At 37.8% G+C, this 20,140-nt stretch overlaps 1 protein-coding gene across 1 annotated transcript in view; it reads right to left on the bottom strand.

The window, feature by feature from the left end:
• The window catches only part of WWC2 (WW and C2 domain containing 2), a 94,463-nt gene that overhangs the window by 32,816 nt on the left and 41,507 nt on the right, over nucleotides 1-20,140 (bottom strand). The window contains exons 3-9 of the mRNA XM_058024472.1: nucleotides 15,092-15,295; nucleotides 14,033-14,109; nucleotides 9,358-9,437; nucleotides 6,517-6,646; nucleotides 5,700-5,846; nucleotides 4,569-4,642; nucleotides 1,314-1,556 (exon numbers count right to left, since the gene is read on the bottom strand). Coding sequence (XP_057880455.1) covers nucleotides 1,314-1,556; nucleotides 4,569-4,642; nucleotides 5,700-5,846; nucleotides 6,517-6,646; nucleotides 9,358-9,437; nucleotides 14,033-14,109; nucleotides 15,092-15,295 — 955 coding nt within the window. The remainder of the gene's footprint in view (nucleotides 1-1,313; nucleotides 1,557-4,568; nucleotides 4,643-5,699; nucleotides 5,847-6,516; nucleotides 6,647-9,357; nucleotides 9,438-14,032; nucleotides 14,110-15,091; nucleotides 15,296-20,140) is intronic.

Here is a 20,140-nt window from a genome sequence, read left to right on the forward strand (position 1 = left end):
AAGCCCAAACACTCCAAATTTTCAGGATTAAAAATCAAAGGAAAAAAGTTTGAAGAAAAGAGAGGGGGGAAAAGGAAGCTCTAACAACTCATTCTGTCACTACACATGGAAAATTCATTTCTTCTTGACAATGGGGGACAATTTTACTTGCCCTTGGTACTCCAAGTTTGGCACCTGACATGTATGGGAAAACAGGTGCAGAACTTAATTTGCACTAAAGCAAATCCCAACCACAAAATTCAGACACCAGCTACCTATTTATAGCTTGAGTCAAGATTTAGCTATACAACAGCATATTATCAAAACCTTAGATTCAATTTACCTTAGACAGGCAGCTTCTCCTGTGAAAATATAGTTCCCCTCTTCTAAAACATATTTGGATTATTAACATACTGCAATATAAACTATTATAAAGTGTAAAAATGTTTTAAAAATACTGCATAAAACACACATTTGTACTTCCTAAGCAAAAAACTTCCTTGTTACTCAGCTAGAATTTAGGACTCAGCTTCTAATCCTATAACAGGAATTTGGCCATACAGCACACTGGAGCAACAGCAGGTGTTTCCTAGTAGAGGGAAGTAAGAAAGCCACACAGTGCTGATTGTATTACTTCAGTAAGGTATACTACACTGATACACACAATGACATTTTGTGTTTATTGCATTTTATGTGGGCTAGAGGTGCCCTAAATTTATTTCCACTTAGAGCTGATGAAAAGTCCATCTGTGACAGTCAGCTTTGATTTTCTCAAAGTCTGAATACAGCTAAAAACAATTTACTATGAGAGTAGCTACCCTTACTAGTTAGGTAGCACCAAGTTAGGAAAGTTTTGCAGCAATTATCCTTCTCATCTGAACTTTTGGGGATTTTCCCCCTTTTTGTTGCATTTTTGTGCATAATAAAACTCACAATGAAAGGCTTCAGGTGTTGCAACAATCAAGATAATCTTTGTAACCTGAGTTCAAACAGTTTACAGCTATTATCAGAAACGAGTGAATGATGTATTGCCTTCCTGCTGGTGTGTTGACATTCCTCAGTTATTTAACATCTGTCACAGGCATTTTCATGCTGCTAACAAATGCAGAGCAACTGATACTGCAGAGCAGATACAGGGTGTTCACATTCTCTCACAGTACTGAAGACTTCTTTGTTTCTCTGCCCATTGGGCTAATAACAAATTTAATTAAGACCTACATAGAACAGTCACTGAAGGAAAACAGCCCATCAAGGCATAGTTCAGGGTCTGCAATGAGTACAAAGGTTAGATTGCAGAAAGCAGCACTTAATATTAGCAAAAAGCAACCACTTACCTTTCAGCAAGTGCTTGGCTGGGTGTGCTTTTCACAGACACCAGCTCTTCCTCAAGCCTCCTCCTTTCTGCTTCTAGCTGCTCTAGCTCATCTTGAGTCCGTTTGCGTGGTGTAACAAACTGAAGCTCCTTTAAAAGCTCTTCTTTTTCATTGATTAACATCAGTTTTTCCTTTTCCACATCCAGTGCTCCAGGCCAGGCTTCACTATCTAGCTTAGAGAGTTCAATCTTCAAATTAGCCATGCTAAAATAAAACAAAGCAGATTTACTTGAGTCCAGCACAGCACACAAAGCCCAGGAAAGAGAGAAGCAATACAATATTTTGAAACCTATCAGGATATAACAACATTTTATACCCCAAGGCCCTACTTTAGGTTTTGTTTCACAAGAACACAGACTATGCCAGAGAATCAGGCCACATGCATATGCATTAAAACTTAGTTGCTCCTATTCCAGTTCAAGTAGAAGTTCACAATGTTATTAAGAGCTTTATTGAAAGCAATCTGTCTGCTAACATAGCAGTGGCACCATGCTTTACTCATTCACGAGCATGATGGATTTCTCCTACGCTGTGGGAGGCTGAGGGCTCCTCAGAAAAGACATGGCCATGGTGAAAGAATGTGCACCACAGCAAGGTGCTCACTGCAGCAAATCTTAAAACAAAAGCACTGCTCTTGTATGAAATTAAAGGAAAAGGCAATACAACAGTAGCTACCTAAAGAGAAAAGACATGAACTCAACAGTTTGAGTTTGTGCCACTGCTGTTCCCATTGCAGTAGGGGGGGGATCAAGACCACCAAAGCTCCTGAAGCCCTCAATCCATTTCCAGAAAGGCCTGGAAGAACACACTGCTCATGAGAGCTAATTTGCATAGAAACTGAGAAATGTAACTGCAAGGCAGAGCAAGCCTGGCTATAAACAGGTACCCCCACAGGCACCCCAGGCCCTTGGACACCCCATCAGATGGACTGATGCTGGGGCCAGGGCTGGTGATGTTTGTTTGTTTCCTTGCTCTCTTTCTTCTTTTCTCGCCCTTTCCAATTTCATCCTACCCCCTACTCCAAATCCATCACCACTTGTTTATAATAGGAGGTCAGGGACTGACATCCCAATTTCCAGGCCATTTGTATAATTTGCTAATACAAGTTCCTAAGTTTTTGCTGACTCTTTGACTTTTGTCATTCCTTTTCCACCATGGGCATCTATGAATCTTGGGTGCTCTTTTCCCCTTAAGGGTGGGATGCCACAACAAGCCAAAAAGGAATATTAGCCAGATCTTCACTACATCAGGAGAGGATTGTCAGCATGCTGTGTCAGATCCTTTTGAATAACCATTGCAACTGAATTCAGCATAGTCATGAACACTCCACCTCTTCAAGACATTCTGATGGCTAAGCAATGTCAAATCTGCAATGTAAAAAATTATCTGATAATTTTCAAGTAGAGATATTCACTTACAAGATCCTCTCTTCATCTTAGCTATTTTACCACAAAATAATTGAGAATTTGCACATTTAGTATTTCAGAGAAGATGGTCAACACTTATTAAATGACAGTGATGGTTACACTGGCCACAATACAAAGGGGTAGCAAAGAAGGGGTATAATTAGGCACTGAACTTCATGTGCAAACTGGTATGTATCTTCATTATTCCAAGTTACATACATTGAAATTTCAACCCACATTCTTGGCTAAGTAATTTCTGAGAAAGAAAGATCCTGTGCTGCAGTACTCCACACTCTGAGCACTGTGCTGTTTCTCCTTTTTTCTCTTTTCCCCCACACCCCAAGACAGAAGTGGCAAACTGACTTCCTTCAAGGAAGCTTTTTGTTCCTACAAAAGAAAGATAAAATGCAATGCTGGGACTTCCTGGTATCAAGACACAGCCAGAACATAGGGTGATCAGGTTTTGGATCAATGATGCCTGAGAAACAAAGCCACCTATCTCCATGTAAGTGACCACCTGACAATTAACGTTATGTACATGATGATTCTGAGCCAAAATCATGCATGTTCAATATTGAACAAGCACAATAGCCTTGGTGTTCTCTGATGAATGCACTTATTATACAATGAGGTTTTATGATCCATGATGAGCATATAGAGGATTACTGTTATTACTGGTAAGGACGGTAGCTACTACCCTTTAGGAGGAAGTATACATTTGAAATTAGGCAAAAAACCAGTCATGCAGACTCCTGCCTTTAAAACTTAAAAACAACTAAGCTGTTACTTGGTACTTTTAACTTGCAGATTTATTTTTGTAGTTTTTTAATGATCATGCCACAGTTTTCCAACTAAAATAATATTTAAATCTCAGATGAAATGTCATTCTAGGCACAGTTTTCATCTGGGGAAGAACACTATTTTTTAACTTTGTTGCTTTGTTTAGTTCTTCATAGTTTAAAAAACCCCAAAATTTTAGGTTTGGAATAGTACTTAGATTTCTATTTCCCTTAAATTACAAAGAACCTCCACAAAAAAAGCAATAAGGCTTCTGAATAGCTGACAAATAATTTGCCGACAAGTATTAGAAAATAACACCACACAAGAGTACTATCCCAGTGGTAAATCTTGCCCAGTATTATGCAGCACTTCTGGTGCACCAGAAGATGTCATTCGAACCCTGAATGTTCTACTTCCTGATGCCCATTTTTCAGTGCTGTGGCAATTCATCAAGATGGCACCACTTCCACGGGCAAGCACCACAGAACTTTATTTGAAAGGCATTCCACATTCATCAGCGGAGCAGTTCCTGACTTCTTTTCTCCTCAAATTAAACTAATGAAAAAAAAAGCCAACCCATAGTGATAACAAGTTTTCAAATTATCTAAAGTCCCAAGGGAAAAAAGAAATAATTAAGCCTACTAAATCTGCACTGGAAGTCTGAAGCAACTGTAAAAATGATGGGCCTTCAGTGGTACAGTAAAGTGAAATTATGATCCTGAAAAAGGATATAATGGACATAAATAACCTGGTGACTGCTTTCCTCAGAAAGCCAGCTCACTCTATTCCCTTAATCCTGGAACAGCCAGGAATTTGTCAGCGTTTTAATTTTGTTTCACAACACATCCAGTTTAGCACTAAGGAACAGCCGCAGCGTTCCCGAGCGCTGCAGTCCCCGGCAGGGCGCGCAGCGGGGCCGCCCGCTGGATGTCGCTGCGAGCCCGGCCTTGGAGCCGCGGGCACCGGCAGCTTCCCGGGCACCGGGCACCGGCAGCTTCCCGGCCCCGCACGCTCCCACCGCCCCCGTTACCTTCGCTTGGCCTCTTCGTACTGCAGACTGAGTCTGACCTTCTCTGCTAAATTCGATCTATTTCTTGCTCCGATCTGTTGAGGGAACAAAACCAACCAAACAAAAAAAGGAGCCTCGTTACCGTGCAAAGGTTTTAACGAACCAACTAAACCCAGGCACATGCTAGAAAAATTATAAGTTAAAGAAAAATAAAACTACCACCCTGCCCCTGCAGCCAGCCCCACGCTTGCTGTTAAATGCCTAGTTCTCATCTACTCAGCTGTACAAAACAGTGCTGTTTTCTTCTGAGCCACTTCATACATTTTTAGCTGCTGTACCATCAAGTGCCGATATTCCATCACAGTAAAGCCAGACCTTTTACTTTTCAAAGAATTTTCTCTTTCACTTTTCAAAGAATTTACTTTCTTACTTTTCAAAGAATTCTTGCAGTGACTGCACTGAAAATTCTGATCTACTATGAATTCTGTTGAACTCAGAATTTAGAACTATGTCAGTGCATTTCAAAGTTAGACTTTAATAAATTTGTTACAAAACATAGACAAGCTCTTTGTCTGAAAAACCTTGTACACTCTCTCTTACAACCTTAGCTTGCAGAATGTCAAAGAAGGTATCAAAAATAAACAGCCTTCTGTGCATATAAAATATAGTATCAGTGAAATAAGGTTTTACTATATCACTGAACACTAATCACTAAGTAGCTCCATGAACAGTTTTTCAGCTGTGTGAAACGAAATTGTGCATTTAAATTCTGATATATTTTTCCTGAAAATTAAAAAAAAAAATTCATCTTCACATTTAATAGGTCTGTAAGGTGAAACATATCCTATAGATAAATAAAAAAATATCCTATGCACCTCTCCTGATCTTCACTGTACTGCTACTATTTGACTAAATGAGATTTTCATAAATGCTTTGTGACAGATGTATAAAGTTTATCTGAATCTTGATTTAAAATTCAAGGGCAAAAACCAGAAAAGTAATTCTAGCATGAGTGATTCTAAGTAATTCTGTGAAACAAGTACCCATATATATGCTATCTGCAGCAGCAAACAGCCATTTGGTTCCAATTCCATTAACAGTAGCATTCTTCTTCAACTTCTCTTTACACTGGACAAAATGAAAAAAGCTCACCTCACCAGAAATGTCAGTCTGAGACCCTGTATCCAGAGTTTGTCTAGGAAAACACAGCTGTGAGTTTACAGAGCTGGAACTCAAGTCTGGTTCAGACGTTTCAGTGGTTTGATCAACACTGAATTTTTCCCTCAGCTTTGCAAGACTCTGTCCAGGAATCAGAGAAAGAAAGTGCCATTAAAGTTCCTTTGCACTTTACCATGTTTATACCAGTTTATCTCCAAAAGATATTTACATAAAAGACTCCATGATAAAAATTCTGGGTTTATTTCAAATTAAGCAACCCATCCTTTTAATCAAGCCATTCATAGGTGACACTAAGGATGACCAACACCTGTGAAAATGTAAGAGCTACTCATTTGGGTTTGTGTCTGTTTTAGGACTTTGTGTTTTTTAATTTGTCAAGCAATTATGAGTTTTGCTGAAAAGAAAAAAATCTAAAAAGGAAATCGGCTTTCAAGTATGGAAATAGGAAAATTTATTTTAGGAAAACTTTCATTGATTTACAAAATGGTCAGGCATCTCAGAATATATCAATTTTGTCCACTTAATATTCTAAATTTTACTTTAGAGGTAACATATGCATTGTACCTTAATTCAAGTTCCAAAAAAATCTATATTCTCTGACACAGAGCAGTTTTTGAACTAGGAATGTCACAGGCTTCAGTTTCTGCTACTGAAACTTAATTTAATATTAGTTTGGCCCAAAAAGTTTTGAGAATCCCTTAAAAGTATAAAATGTGAAGTATTTATCATCAGGGAAGTGAGTCACGTTAAAACAAATCCACACAAAACTTCCATTAACCAACCAAAATACCTTCATTAAATCTTGTTTTTCTCTCTCGCCTGAAGTGATCGCCTTTCGGATGGACTTCAGCTCCTTCAGGATGGCTTTGGCCTCACTAAGCTCATATCCACTCTGGCCTCCAGACATTTTTTGGTCAATTCTGTGGAAAGACAGAATATTAATAGCAGATAGAGAAAATCATGCGAATGTCTCTGCTGTTCTACTTCAGGCAGAAGCTGAGTTAGAGAACAGGAGGGAAGGAGGTGAGATACTGTTTCTTTCAACAGCCATGGAAAGAAAAAATGACATTGAAATCTCCATTCAAATACAATTTAATCCTTGGCAAAAATATCAGGGAGCACAGTTATTGCTGACAATACTGTCAAAATTCCCATTCCAACCATAACTCTCTGCAGCATAAAGCAGCTTTTGGATACACCTTTCATACTAATAACTGTTTGTGCTCCTTACAGAAGCAGAATTTATTTCAAGTAGTCTCCTTCCACCCAAACCCACAATGGGACACAGGCAGACAGGCTGGCTTCTTGGTACTAATCAGCCTTTCTGAGCAGAAACATAGCCAGCACCATTCTTGTCTCAGCTTCCCTCTAGTTCTTTCTAATCCTGGGCATTAACTGTCTGGAACAGCTGTTCTGCTCAGCCAGTCACCAGGCTCTCTTTATTCACAAAATCTCTGGATAATTAATACCATATGTCATAGATTGGACAATTCCTGAACTTAAATTCCTGAACTACGAATGATTTTAGAAACTGAAATCTGAAAGTAATAAAAGGCTATCCTAAACTTAGAGATAAAAAGATGATTCATTTTAGTATTTCCATATTTCCTTCAAGAACTACAGTTTGTAAACACATTTCTCTGGTCTCTAGTTTAACAGAGTATTTCATAGCATCATGAAAATGACTGCAGCTGTGCTTCAAAAATTAAAACCAACCAACAGCTATCTTGATAAAAGTCAAGCATTTACTAGAGAATAAATTCTTGTATAATACAATTGGTTTTCTGTTTTTTATCATCATCCATCATCTTTGCTGGAAGTTAACAGCCTTGTCAGTGAGGAGTGAACAAACCAGAAGTGGTCATGAGCATCCCCAGCAAGAACAGCAACTTGCACACAACACCTGTAACTGTATTCTATTTTTCTTAAAGTTTTAGCCACAAAAATATCCAAGTTCTAAAGTAGTCTGTAAAGCTGTAAGCATGTCTGTTCTCCTTTCCTACATTCCAGTTTTTGAGAAAACTAAACTGCATTTGTGTAAGGAAATTACCTCTGTGACTTGGCAATCATTCCTATTCAAGGACATATTTATTTTAGCTTGAAAGTTCCTCGAGCTCTTTCATAGGCAGGCACTTACTGTCTGACAACTCTCAATTTTTGGTAACTTACCAGGTTGCTAAGGTCAAATAGATACAGGATACACCAACAATTGGGATCTTGAATGAACGGTTGGGTAATACAACACATGCTGTCTAGTAATATGACATGCCACATTCAAATTGCTACTGCTTCCTTCTGTATATAATTAAGATAGACAAGAAGGATCTCTGATATATAAGATATTCCATCATCCTGTTTTAAATTAATGGGATTAGTACTGTTTGAAAGTGGCTGACTGAATTTTAAAAACAAACGTCCATTGTGTTTCTGTGGAATGCTGTTGACAGTTTCTGAAACATGCTTTGGATTCCTATCAAAATGGCTTGTGAGCAAGCTGCTTTAAAACAATTCTTCATTGTTGAATTAATATAATAAAACCAGCATGATTGGCTAACCTTTAATCCTGGGACAGCAGCAAGAGTTTTTATTACCTTAAGCTTTAGAATCAATATGTCTTTCTTCTTTTAAATTTTACTATAAATGAGATCTGATTCATGGTTAAATTCAATCAACTATCCTTGCTGGTGTGTATATATTTAAGTAACAGACAAATCTTACATTTCTGTTTTAGTCAAAATGAAGGAGGATAGAGACTTAACTGGCATCCTCCTAATGTGCTGAGGATTGCTTCTGCTACTGGAACCAGTGTACTAAGGGCAAGCAGCTCAGCATTTAACTGTGGAAATGTATCCTTAATGTATGGGTACAATGTGGAAAGCAGCTAGCATAAATAAATTCCTCTTCACTTTACTCAAGAAAACACACTTGTTAGCAAGGTTTCCTGTGCAGCAAGTTCTCTATGGTGACAGTTCCAGTAATATTTAGTATTTTAGGGCCTAATGTTGTAGGGCAGGAGCAGCAGGGAGTTCTTAGACTGAAAAAATTAATTCCCTAGTAATCTAACTGGTTAAATACCCAGAAAGCTCACCCGGTTCAGCATCAGCCCTTTGGACACCAGGCATCCCAGCAACTGGAAGAAAGGCAGGTCTCTAATCCTCAAATTGTGACTAATTTCCAGCCCTGCAGAGTTGTGTACCATTTGTACCTCCAAGAGCAGCACCTTTCTCTTTCTTTTGAGCTCATAGGTGGGGAAAGAGGAAAGAAAGACCTAAGTATCTCTTCAAAAATTAAAAAAAAAAAATTAAATCTGACACAGAAAGCAGCTGCTTTTGTCCTTGGGTCCCCTGACCACTGCCCTTTTTTCTGAGTCTTTGTAACATAAGCTACCCTATTAAAAAAAAAAAAAAAAAAAAAAAAAAAAAAAAAAAAAAAGAGGGGAGACAAATTTCTTATGTTAAAACTTGCACAAAAAGGCTGCCTGCCATTTCCATAGATTTCCCATTTCCAGAGATACTAGATTCTCCTTTTTCTCCACAATAATTTTCTCAGATAAAACAGATTCAATTCAGTGCCAAAGAAAAGAAACCCGGTGACTGAATTAAGTCAGTTTCTACTATTTTCATTTACTCACTGTTGCAGTGTTTCAAAGCCCTGCTCCTTGTACAGCAGCTCTTGCTTCATCTGAGAGAGTTCTCTCTTCAGCTTCTTAACCTTGTGTGTTAAATCAAAGCAAGAGTTAGAAAATTCCTCTTGTTAAACAATGTAACACATGGCTTTAAACAATTAAAGTATGCACTACATCCGATGAGAGAAGAAGAGTAAATTGCTCTACTGACACACATTAAAAAAAAAAGGATCTTATCTCTTCCTGATGTTTATGGGCAACATGCTTTAGTATTAAAGGGACACAAGCAGATTAAATCACATTCCTTATTTGTATTGATACCACACTGTGTTATTAAACCTGAGAGAACTTTAACAAGTAATTTACTTCTCACTTGTTAAGCATGCATTCCAACTGTCCTACAGGGACATGCCTGTTTACTTTTAGTTTTATTATATTTTCACTTTATAATTCCTGGAAGCTGTGCAGTCATTTGCACTGTAAAAGACAAAACGGACTCTTTTTTTCCCTAGGAACCATCCATTCTTTTAAAGCTTTACAGACACTGGATCTCTAAATATAGAATTCACACTTATTTAATCCAAAGACAAAAATCACTACAGAATGAGAATCACAAATATAGGTGTCTATTTAATAAAAATGTCTTGGGAAAAATATTCCCTACTCTCCTTAAATCTGCATGGTCAATTGCTTCTTAAATTTAATACTGCTATTTGAGATGTCAGCCGAAATATTTATGAATCAAGATTAAATTAAAGATTAATCAAGATTAATATTTACAAAAATATTTATGAATCAAGATTAAATTTAAAAATCCTCCATATTATTTTCAATGTCGTATTTCCCAAATGTATGAAACAAAGTTTTAGGAACCACCTAAAAATGAATGTACTTAAACACAAATTAATCATCAACACACCCATAGAGACAAATGCCTACTTCAATGTGGAGTCCAAGATTTTGGCATTTATACACCTACAGCTGGCTCGTTTGCACTCTACATATTAGACAGAAATTGTTAGGCTTTCTAATTTTCCAGTCATTAAGGTGAAAAAAGGAAAAGCTAAAAGTCCACTTCTGTCATCTACCTCTGTAACATTCTTGCTTGTTTTTGTAAGCTACTCAGATGCTCAAATCTTGAAAAATGTATTATACTAATATCATGAACTTAGACCACTTTAACTGAAATTAATTTCAAAATATGCCTCCAAGACATTTTGTATCCATATCCCCTTAGACTTCCTACTTGCTGATATTCTTCAAATAAAAATAATTTAAAAGAATTTAAAAAAAAAGTATAATTCCCAGTATGCGAGGTAACTAAAAGTGCTCAGCATCAGCAGCTTCTGCAGTTCAACAAGAGACTTAAAATGCTTTACATTTCTAAAATAACTAGTGATTTACTCAGTCTTTGTAGAGGGTTGTAAATGATACTTAGACATTCCAGCTTGCAGTTTCTGGCTAATGTATTTTCTGTGACAGAAATAAAATGCTTTTAATCTCCATTTTCTTCAAAGCGAAATCTGTTCTATGGATGAGGGGTTGTGTTCAGGCTTTTGGAAACTATCATGCTATCATCACTAGTGGCTTTACTTGACAGAAAACGGTTTTTATTTTGACCATACTGAATAGTTAGCATGACAAATAGACAATTTCTTCAATATACATTCAGTGCTGCTTGGCTATTTTCTCCTTGACTAGTATGAAAACTCCAAGAATAATTTCTCAAGTGTTCTGATCAAGGTTAAGGAAAATGAACAGATATCACCTCTGTGTTCCAACTAAAGTGATGTGTAAAATATGAAACAAGTCTGAATTTTTCTGAAAAATACAGAATAGCTACACCTTTCCCTTTCAAAATCAGAAACATGTATTTATATTAATAACAGAAGGCACACTTGATTTCAACTCAGAGGATTGCATCTCTCATAAACTCTTACATTTTTGCTCAAGATCATCTTCTGAGTGTCCTCTGCTGTACTTCATCATCATTTCATTATCAGGAAATGTGAGTTGGGTGCATTATCCTAGAAGGATGTGACCTACATCGTAATTTAGCCTCTGTGTTTACTGCATCAGCCCTGCATTAAACTATTCTTAGGCTCCTTGTCTTCTCCTTCAAAACTTTCGTGTAATTCCTGCTTTTTCACAACTCTTCACTTGTTCTAACATTCACCCTCTTCCTATTACTTCTGCACATCATCCTCAGTCACCTGACAGATCTCTCTTTCCTACTCCCAACCACATCTTCAAGCAGGCTCCCATGCTAACCCCTTTCCATTCCCAGCACTCAAGTCCTACAGGAACAACACGGCCACCTTCCCCAGCCCCTCCACTCCTTGTTATTTTATAAAGGTGCATTTCCTACTCCCTTGCTGCATGTGCATAAAACTTACTGTGATCACATATGCTTTGTGCTGTTTGAGTTATCTTGCTGATTGCTAATTAAGACCCCAAATGGCCCCACAGAAGAAGTCTACTGCAGGATGTGATCCCTCAGTCTTAGTCTGGTGAGAAAAATATTTCTTCTCCTTCTTTTTTCATTTAACAGCTGTCTGATTTCTGTTATATTGTCTCCATGACCTATTGCACAACAGGCAGTTCATGTATCCAGAAGGCTCCACACATGTCTATTACACACAAGGAAAAGGCCAAAGGCCAATTCAGAACTTCCTCCAATGCTGTTTCCCCCTCCAGCCACCATTAACCTGATGATCCCAGTAAGCCTCCGATACTGTCAGGCAAAGAAATAGGCTTAGTACAACTGATCTAACAAAGTGCAAAATCTAAGTAGCTGGCTGGCAGCTTACTAATGACTTTTTTTCTTATTAAGTCCATGCATGCATATACTGCAAAATGCCCAAAGCTGGCATATTAGCAAGCATCTTCCAACATTCAAATAAGGGTAAACTGCAGAAACAGCCATACCTCTCTTGCCATCTTCCATGACAACCACTTTCCAGCCCTAGCATCACAGGGTTCCACTTTTTCTTATCTCAATTCTCATATCCAGTGGCTTTGGATGACCACACACTTTATGCTGATACAGATACTCTTGGACTGCACCCTTCTAAACTCTGCAGACAAGATTCAGGTCACCTATTTTAGGCACATATGCAGGACTATGCAATGCCAATAAATCAGGAACCAGCAGGGTATTAGGCTCCTTGACTCCAAGAAACAGTGAAGAGAGGAAAGCACTTCCAAAAAGTGATAAACATATCTGACTCTCACCTTGGTTAGCAATTTGTAGATCTGCAGTCAATGCTACGGGGAAAAAGTGAGCACAGAACCATGCCTGAATTTTGCCCTCTTGAAAAGCAGATGACTATACTTAAATTTTGTCATGTTTAGTTCTTCAACCACACTGTCCATTTCCTAAATAAACTGGTGCTTGCCTTGCCAAATGAAGCATCTGTTACTGCTCCACTCATTTTAGAAAGAAGCTATTGCCTTGTTTCTTCTTCCTGATAAGGTCCTTACTGCCTTTGATTCCCCCACTAAGCTTACAAAATTTTTCTTTCCACCTCTAGCATTTGAATAAGTTCCCTTACTGATCACCATCCCTTTGCCTTAATGGATAAGGGACTACAAATTGAGATTGGTAAGGATAAACAGGTGTAGTCAGGAGGGCAACATCCAGACACGAGTTTTAGAGAGCACTCCATCACACATCATTCCTACTAGGTTTTAAAAGTTTAACGAGCACAGTTCCTTTCAGACATAAATTGTTTAGATTCCTAATCACAACTCTTACTGCAGGTGAAGGAGGATGTTACTCTCTGGGGCTTCTATGAGTGCTGCTCTGTGCACAAACCAGGACAGGGCAAAGGAAGAGCTGAGTAAATGCTGTCACTTCTGCTGCTTCTGCTCCCCTGGAGTCTGTACTTCAGCCCACATGGAAGAACTGTGCTGTGAGGTGCTATCTTTTTAACATGCAGACTTTGATGTATTTTTTTTCATTACTAATTACAGAAAGTTTAGGCTATCCATAAAGCATTATATGCCACAGCTGAAATAAATGAAATCCCCATAGATATTTTTAAAGTCTTGCACACCATTTCTTCCCTATTAAAGAAAATTCACCAGGGACTAACCTGTGAATGAAAGTTCTTTCTGTGGAGTTTGTTACTGACTGTACTGAACACAGCTGACCAAAGCATGGATTTGTGTTCATTAATTTCAAAATCTAAACACAGACTTTCATCCTTGATCTGAACTGCTCCATTTTGACATAACAGAGGGGTTTCACACCATTATTGACAAGTATTTTTCAAACCAACAGAAACTTCTGAGGCAGTTCAAGCAGCTAATGATGCATTTCTCACAGAAGAAAGATTGTGTAAAAACAGTCATCTAGCTGCAGCTCACCTTAGCCTACTCTTTCCTATTTTTACTCTTCCTTTAGAAAACAAAGGCATACAATTGAAGATAATTATCATATTTATTTAAACCCACATCTAATTAGAATATCTGTCAAAGTTTCCAAAAAAAGTGTTATATGACAGTACCGGAGACAGCTTTAAAAATTAATTTTAAACCTCTGAATGGTATGTAATTAGAATATTAGAAGTATTCAGTACCAGGGTACAAGACACATCTGCTAGTTCAAGCTATGCTTATTCTATAATCATAAACTTGGCAGACAGAATCCAAATGAAGATGAATTAAGGACTCTCACCCTTAATCTTGTAGTGGAGATTTCAGCCTTCAGAATGTCAGGGTCATACTTTGTGCTTGATGAAGAGCCTGAAAACACTTTTTAAAAAAAAAAGTTAAAAAGACAAATATTTAAGTACTTTTAGATCACTAATTAGTCCCTTCATTGATGAATCCACATTGATCAAAACCCTAGAATGTGCTCAAAAACATACAATGCTTTAAAAGTTAGCCTTTTATAGAGCAGTCAGCATTGCAGCATGGCAATAACTATTGAATAATCAAGATTTCCCCATTTTTCCCTCCACCACTATATGGTATCTCTTCTCCTTTACTTATCCCAGTAACCTTAAGTAGAGCTCATTCTCCCTGACATCCTATTTCTTGGTGCCTGTTCCCATTCTTCTAGCTGAGCAACCTTCACTTTCTTCCAGAAAGTTGTAATTTCTAAGGAAATCTCAGGAAAGCAGAAGATTTATTCAGAAGTCTCAGAGATCTGGCACTCAGTTCTCCCACAGATGTACCTGCTCCTTTCATACACTACTGCTAATGTTTGGCCAATAACAGGCCTCTGATATTGCTTTTCCAGATGTTGATTCCCTGCCCAGGACAACAGCCTGTATACTCCACCTGGTCACAGCACACAGGCCACAAAATTACTGTCTGCTCTTCCTATAAACAATCAACACATTCCCTTCTTGGTCTATTGCAGCCACCTGTCAACACTGAAGGGCCATTTCAGCAGGCAGCCAAGAAGGCAAGTGATCCTCCTCACCTTGAACGTAGATTTGGCAAAATTTTGTCTCAACAAACTGCATGACAAAATACATTTCAGAGCCAACTGCTCTAAATCATGGCTCAAAGGAATTCAATTGTATCAGAGAGAAGAGGATTCATTCTCTTCAGCAGAATATATTTATCTTAAATAAATTAATAAATAAATAATGTAGGGATGCTCACTCTAAAAAGGCCAGAGTACAAGGCGCTCCTAGCAAACCTTGAAAACTTATCCTAAAGTGAAACAGGATCCCCTGGAAGGCAGAGATCAAAGGAGTTACATTGTATTCTCTCCTGTACTTACAGCTTGTACGAGAGCTTGATTTTTCTTTGTAGGCACCATTCAGCCGTACATACTCATCTAGTGCAAGTGCCAGTCTCTGCTCCTTCACCTGGTACAGCTCCTTCTGGGTACTGAGAGCATCCTGGGCTATTGTCAGGTAATCTTTTAACATCCTCTCTTGTTCTTGCCGCCATTGTTTCCTGGGATCTTCTATTTGTGTTGTTTCTTTACAGGAGAAAAAGAAATTATTTAAAGAGACCTCTGCTGAAACCCACTGACTAAAATTGCTTCTTTGCTGTAACTCACAGCTAGAGCAGTCTAAACCACAGTTTGCCTTTGGTTACTAAGCAGATGCTTCACTTCCTCTGCTGCCACAGTGTGTGTAAGAAACAGAATTCAAGGGATCAGTTGCAAAATTAGAAATTAGAGTAAAATAGGCAAATGCTTCTGCAGACCATTCCCATGTTGCCAACCTTGAATTAGCAACATCCTAAAACTCAAAAAGAAAATATCTTTTGCATTAGAGTATTTGGAAATAATAGGATCGACAAATTCTTTCAATGACATCTTAAGCAATGCATTTCTGAACAAAAACTAAAAGCAATCTTAGCTATTACATTTTTTCAACTCCCTTCCTCCCTACTTCATTATTTTTTACAGCCATATGTTATTCACGTTTTTAGTGGTTATCTCTCTCCTTTTGCTCTATGAAAACAATTTTATCTTTCCCCCTGTAACTGAACTAATAGATCATTAACTCTCCAGCTCACCTCACCTAACTCTAACCCTGTGCCTGCTAGACATCTGATCCAACACACAACTGTCTTTTATGGCAACAGACAGACAGGGCTGCCCTCAGAGGGCACTTCCTGGCTCTCAAAGACAGGTGTCCAAGATATGTGGACCAAACTGCTTTTTTGAGGTGCCTCCTCCTGTTCACTGACTACTCAGGTAATAAAAATGAGTAGGCTGGAATTTACAGGCCTTTAATTTACAAAGGGCGTCAGGTAACATTTTCAGTCCAGCAGCCACACACAACACAGACTTGCATAGGATACATAGACAAGAGGATCAGACACAACAGAGATGTGACATAAGACAATCTAACTGAAGAATTTAAGATTTTATTTCTAATGCAAACATACAAAGAAGATTATATATGGTTGAATGCTCATACTTCTTAATATTTCCTGACTTAGGTCAGCACTTTTTGAAGCTGTACGATGAATATTCTTCCTTTAAAGCTGTACTAAGTACAAAAATATTCTCATAGCCATGAAAAGTTTGAAACCTAAATGCAAATGTGCACCACTCTTCCTAAGTTACATACTGTAAATCTGCATAGATCTACAGAGATAAAAAATAACATTCAGTACCAAAATATTTAAGTGCAAAGTATTCACTTCAGAATTTTTCTGCAAAAGCAGGAGGTACATTTATTCTCTGGGTTAGATTTCTGTCACTTTAGTCTTCTGAATTGCTTTACTGTGGGAATCAATGCAGGGGGGAAAAATGGGAACAAGTGGCTGAAGATGTGGAGAGAAAAAAGAACTGCAGTCGAACCAACGTGATTGCTCTAAACTGTAGCTGAAGTGCACTCTTGGGAGAAGGCACTCTTTCAACTCCATGTAAGAAAACATATTTTGTAACAGCAAAACCTGATAAGGACAGGATCTGGTTAATAACAATTTCTAATAGTGACTAACTACCAGTTTTTCAAAAGCATTTTCTCTTGTTAATATCACAATAACAGAAAGACATACAAAGAAAAAGCAGCATCCCATAAAACAAACCCTGTAGAATCCTAAACTGACAATCTCTATGGAACTACTGAAGCATGTAAAAACAATTAAATACATAGACACCCTCCCTCACCATTTACAAACATTTCTACTTGGGAAAGGCATTTCTTGGATGTGCACAGTGAATGCATAGAGAGAATAACCCACATAAACCCAAGTGTGGTGCATAAAAGATTAAAGCAGAAAGGCTTTATACACAGTTGGTTTTCCAATAATCCCAACAGGAACACTCTCTCACAAAAACCTAACTATAGCTACAGACACACATACACCTACATCTGTGTTTATAGCCACCTGCTCTTTCACACAAAGATATTGGGCACACAAAGAAGCAAATCAATACCTTTTCTCTCCTAAATGGTCAACACATGTTCCTATCTGTGCCCACTTATTGTTGTTGTGATTTAACACACTGCACATTCACAGTTATTTACACAAGATAAGAAGTGCTGGTTTCCAGAGTTGTCCTTTTTTATGAAGCAGGTTGAAGAGCATGAAGCAGAATTCTCATGGGTCAATGATCAAATAGGATAAATGCAGTTATGGTGGTTTTTTAGATGAATGTAATGATGTGATTGTGTTTTAAGAGTGCAACCAGCAGACACCAAATAATCTTACAAGATTGGAAGGTCTCATCTTCGAGCATGTTGTAGGTAATTGCTTTGTAGGTTTTAAGTGAGGATTGCTCAACATGCAGCCCAAAGACCAAATGTAGCCTGCAGAGTTCTAAAATGTGGCCTACAGATGCCCTGTCCTTGTGACTGCAAGAGAAGGACAAAGCTGATCAACAGCAGATTATTTTCTATTGCTGACAAATACAATCAAACATTTCCTTTTTGCATCTCCAAGCTGCAAGTACAAAACAATATTATGATTATATGAGCTACTATCTTTTATACTGATAGTCATAAATGAGTTAAAGGTGACCCTGCATTAAAAAAAAACAAAACTGCACACTAACTTCAGCATTCACCAACGTTTGGGCATTTGCATGTGTAGGTACATTGGCTGGTCAAATTACTCTCAGTCAATTCTAACTGCATGTATTTATTCTGGAACAAATGCTCTGCTGTGTAAATACATTACCATGGAAAAAACAAAGCAGTATGGAATGATTATCCTAGAATTGTTACTCAACTTTTACCAGAGAAGACTCTGAAGAATTTTACTCTGCACTTTCCTTAAATAGCATGAAGTAGAAAACCCAAAAATGCATGCCTCTTGTCTGGCAAGTTGTTCATATATATATATATATATATATATATATATATATATATATATATATATATGGAAAAACTTGTGCCTGTATAACAGCACCTTATGTTTGTTATCTATACTTCTCAGTTATCTCTATTTTTATGAGTAGGCTTACTCCAAGGAGGAAAAAAACCCCAAAGACAGAACTATGGATGATATTTCTGTTTCTGTAGCACTACATTTTGAAATGTAGCACTGAAAAGTATGTTCATTTGAGCACATACACCTTCCAAGAGCCGATAATTTTTTTTTAAGCAGCGCTCTTTCAAAAACAAATATTTATACTTCTCAGAATAAAGCCTCAGAAAAGATAAGGATTTTTTTCCATGGACAAGAATTTTTCAAGCACCTGCTGCTAAGGTCAAACTTGTACGCACAAGAATATTATTGGGATAGTTACATGCAATTCATTGATGGAAAAGTTTTCTGAACATTTGAAAATTAGTTGTGAAGCCTTTCATGCTTAAACCAGAGTGAGATTTAAACCACAAGGAACATCCAAACTTTTTCCTCTCCTTATTATTCAACAGCTAATGTAAAGTAAAGTAGGGAGATCTCATTTCTTTTCTAAGGCATATAAATGTTCCCACTGGGGACTGCAACAGGACCCTGTCTGCAGTGGACACGAATAAAGCAGCAGATTGCCAGCTGGGCAGATGGGGAGATGTGATTTCTGCTCCTCAGGTGAGGAGTAAGCATTGGTAATGAACACTAGACAGAGCTCTAGAGCTGCATCTGAAAATGTTCTAGAAAATGCAAACTGAACTTCAATAATCAACAGTGGAAAATGAACAAACCACCTCCTCTTGGCAAGGCCTCTCCAACATCTACTGCATAAACTTAGATATGAACTAAAGGAATCTACTTCAAATGATTTTTCAACAAATAGGCTTCATCAGGCTCTGTGAAGATACAGCTTAGATTAAAAACCAATTGTGTATATCAACTTCCTCTATCCAATCACAATGCAAAATTATGATGCATAGTAACAGAATGAAGAGGATGGCAGTGTGTGTAATACTCAGGCTACTTATTCCTAATTTGACCTGGATGTAGCATCAAGTAAGCAAAGGTTCTTGCAAAGCAAAATTATTCAATTCTATTAAGATAGTTTAATTTAAAACAAATTAATTAAACTTGAAACAAATTACTGCAAGTGCATAGCTAATAAATTTATTTTAAAACCCCAATAAAGAAGCAGTTTATTTCCTCCTATTTTTACAGATCTGAGTGACTACCCACACTGGGGGAAATTCTGTGCTCTCACCCAGGGAACCACACAAATGGCAGGATGGCATGCTCCACCCAAGGACATTCCTGTCACTGAAATGATCACAGCCCTGTAACGTAGAAGAGGAAGCTGTGCTGGCTTTAATCACACTGCTATTCATGAAATGCACTCTTCCTGGCTCACTGCCACCAAAGTTTGATACACTAAAACTCAGGAAAAAAATAAATCTGGCCAGAACAATAATTCAAAATCAAAATGTCAGGGCTGACTTTATGTCTTGGAAGTTTTGATTGTTCTTTTGGCAAAAGCATGCTTCAAGGGCAGCAGTGTTATGCATGTCTTTGTAATTATACATAGGATATATATTATACATTGGATACAGGTGAGAGTCAGGCATGCCAAATTTTTTAAAATTAGGTATTTTCACATGTTATGTTCCTGTCTGCTGGGAGGAAGTTCTGCCAAATTTTTACAGTCTACTTCAACAGAAGGAAACTATTACTTTATCAGCAGTAGATCTTATTTCCCTAAAATAAATGGAATTACAATCCCACTAGAAAATCCCACTGGGAAAGGAATGGCTCCCTGACACCCCACTGCTGGACATAAGAGAATTGGACATTTTACTACAGGATTAACAATATGTGGAAGCAATAGTTTTCCAACAACTCCCCTTGCCAAACAAAATAATAGCATCCACTGGTTCTAGAACAGCCCACATGTAAGTTGTGTTCAGTCAGAGACAGTTGCATTCAGGCAACACAGTTAGAGAACAATACT

The sequence above is a fragment of the Melospiza georgiana genome, chromosome 5 (assembly GCF_028018845.1).
Source record: "Melospiza georgiana isolate bMelGeo1 chromosome 5, bMelGeo1.pri, whole genome shotgun sequence".
Taxonomy (NCBI): Eukaryota; Metazoa; Chordata; class Aves; order Passeriformes; family Passerellidae; genus Melospiza; species Melospiza georgiana.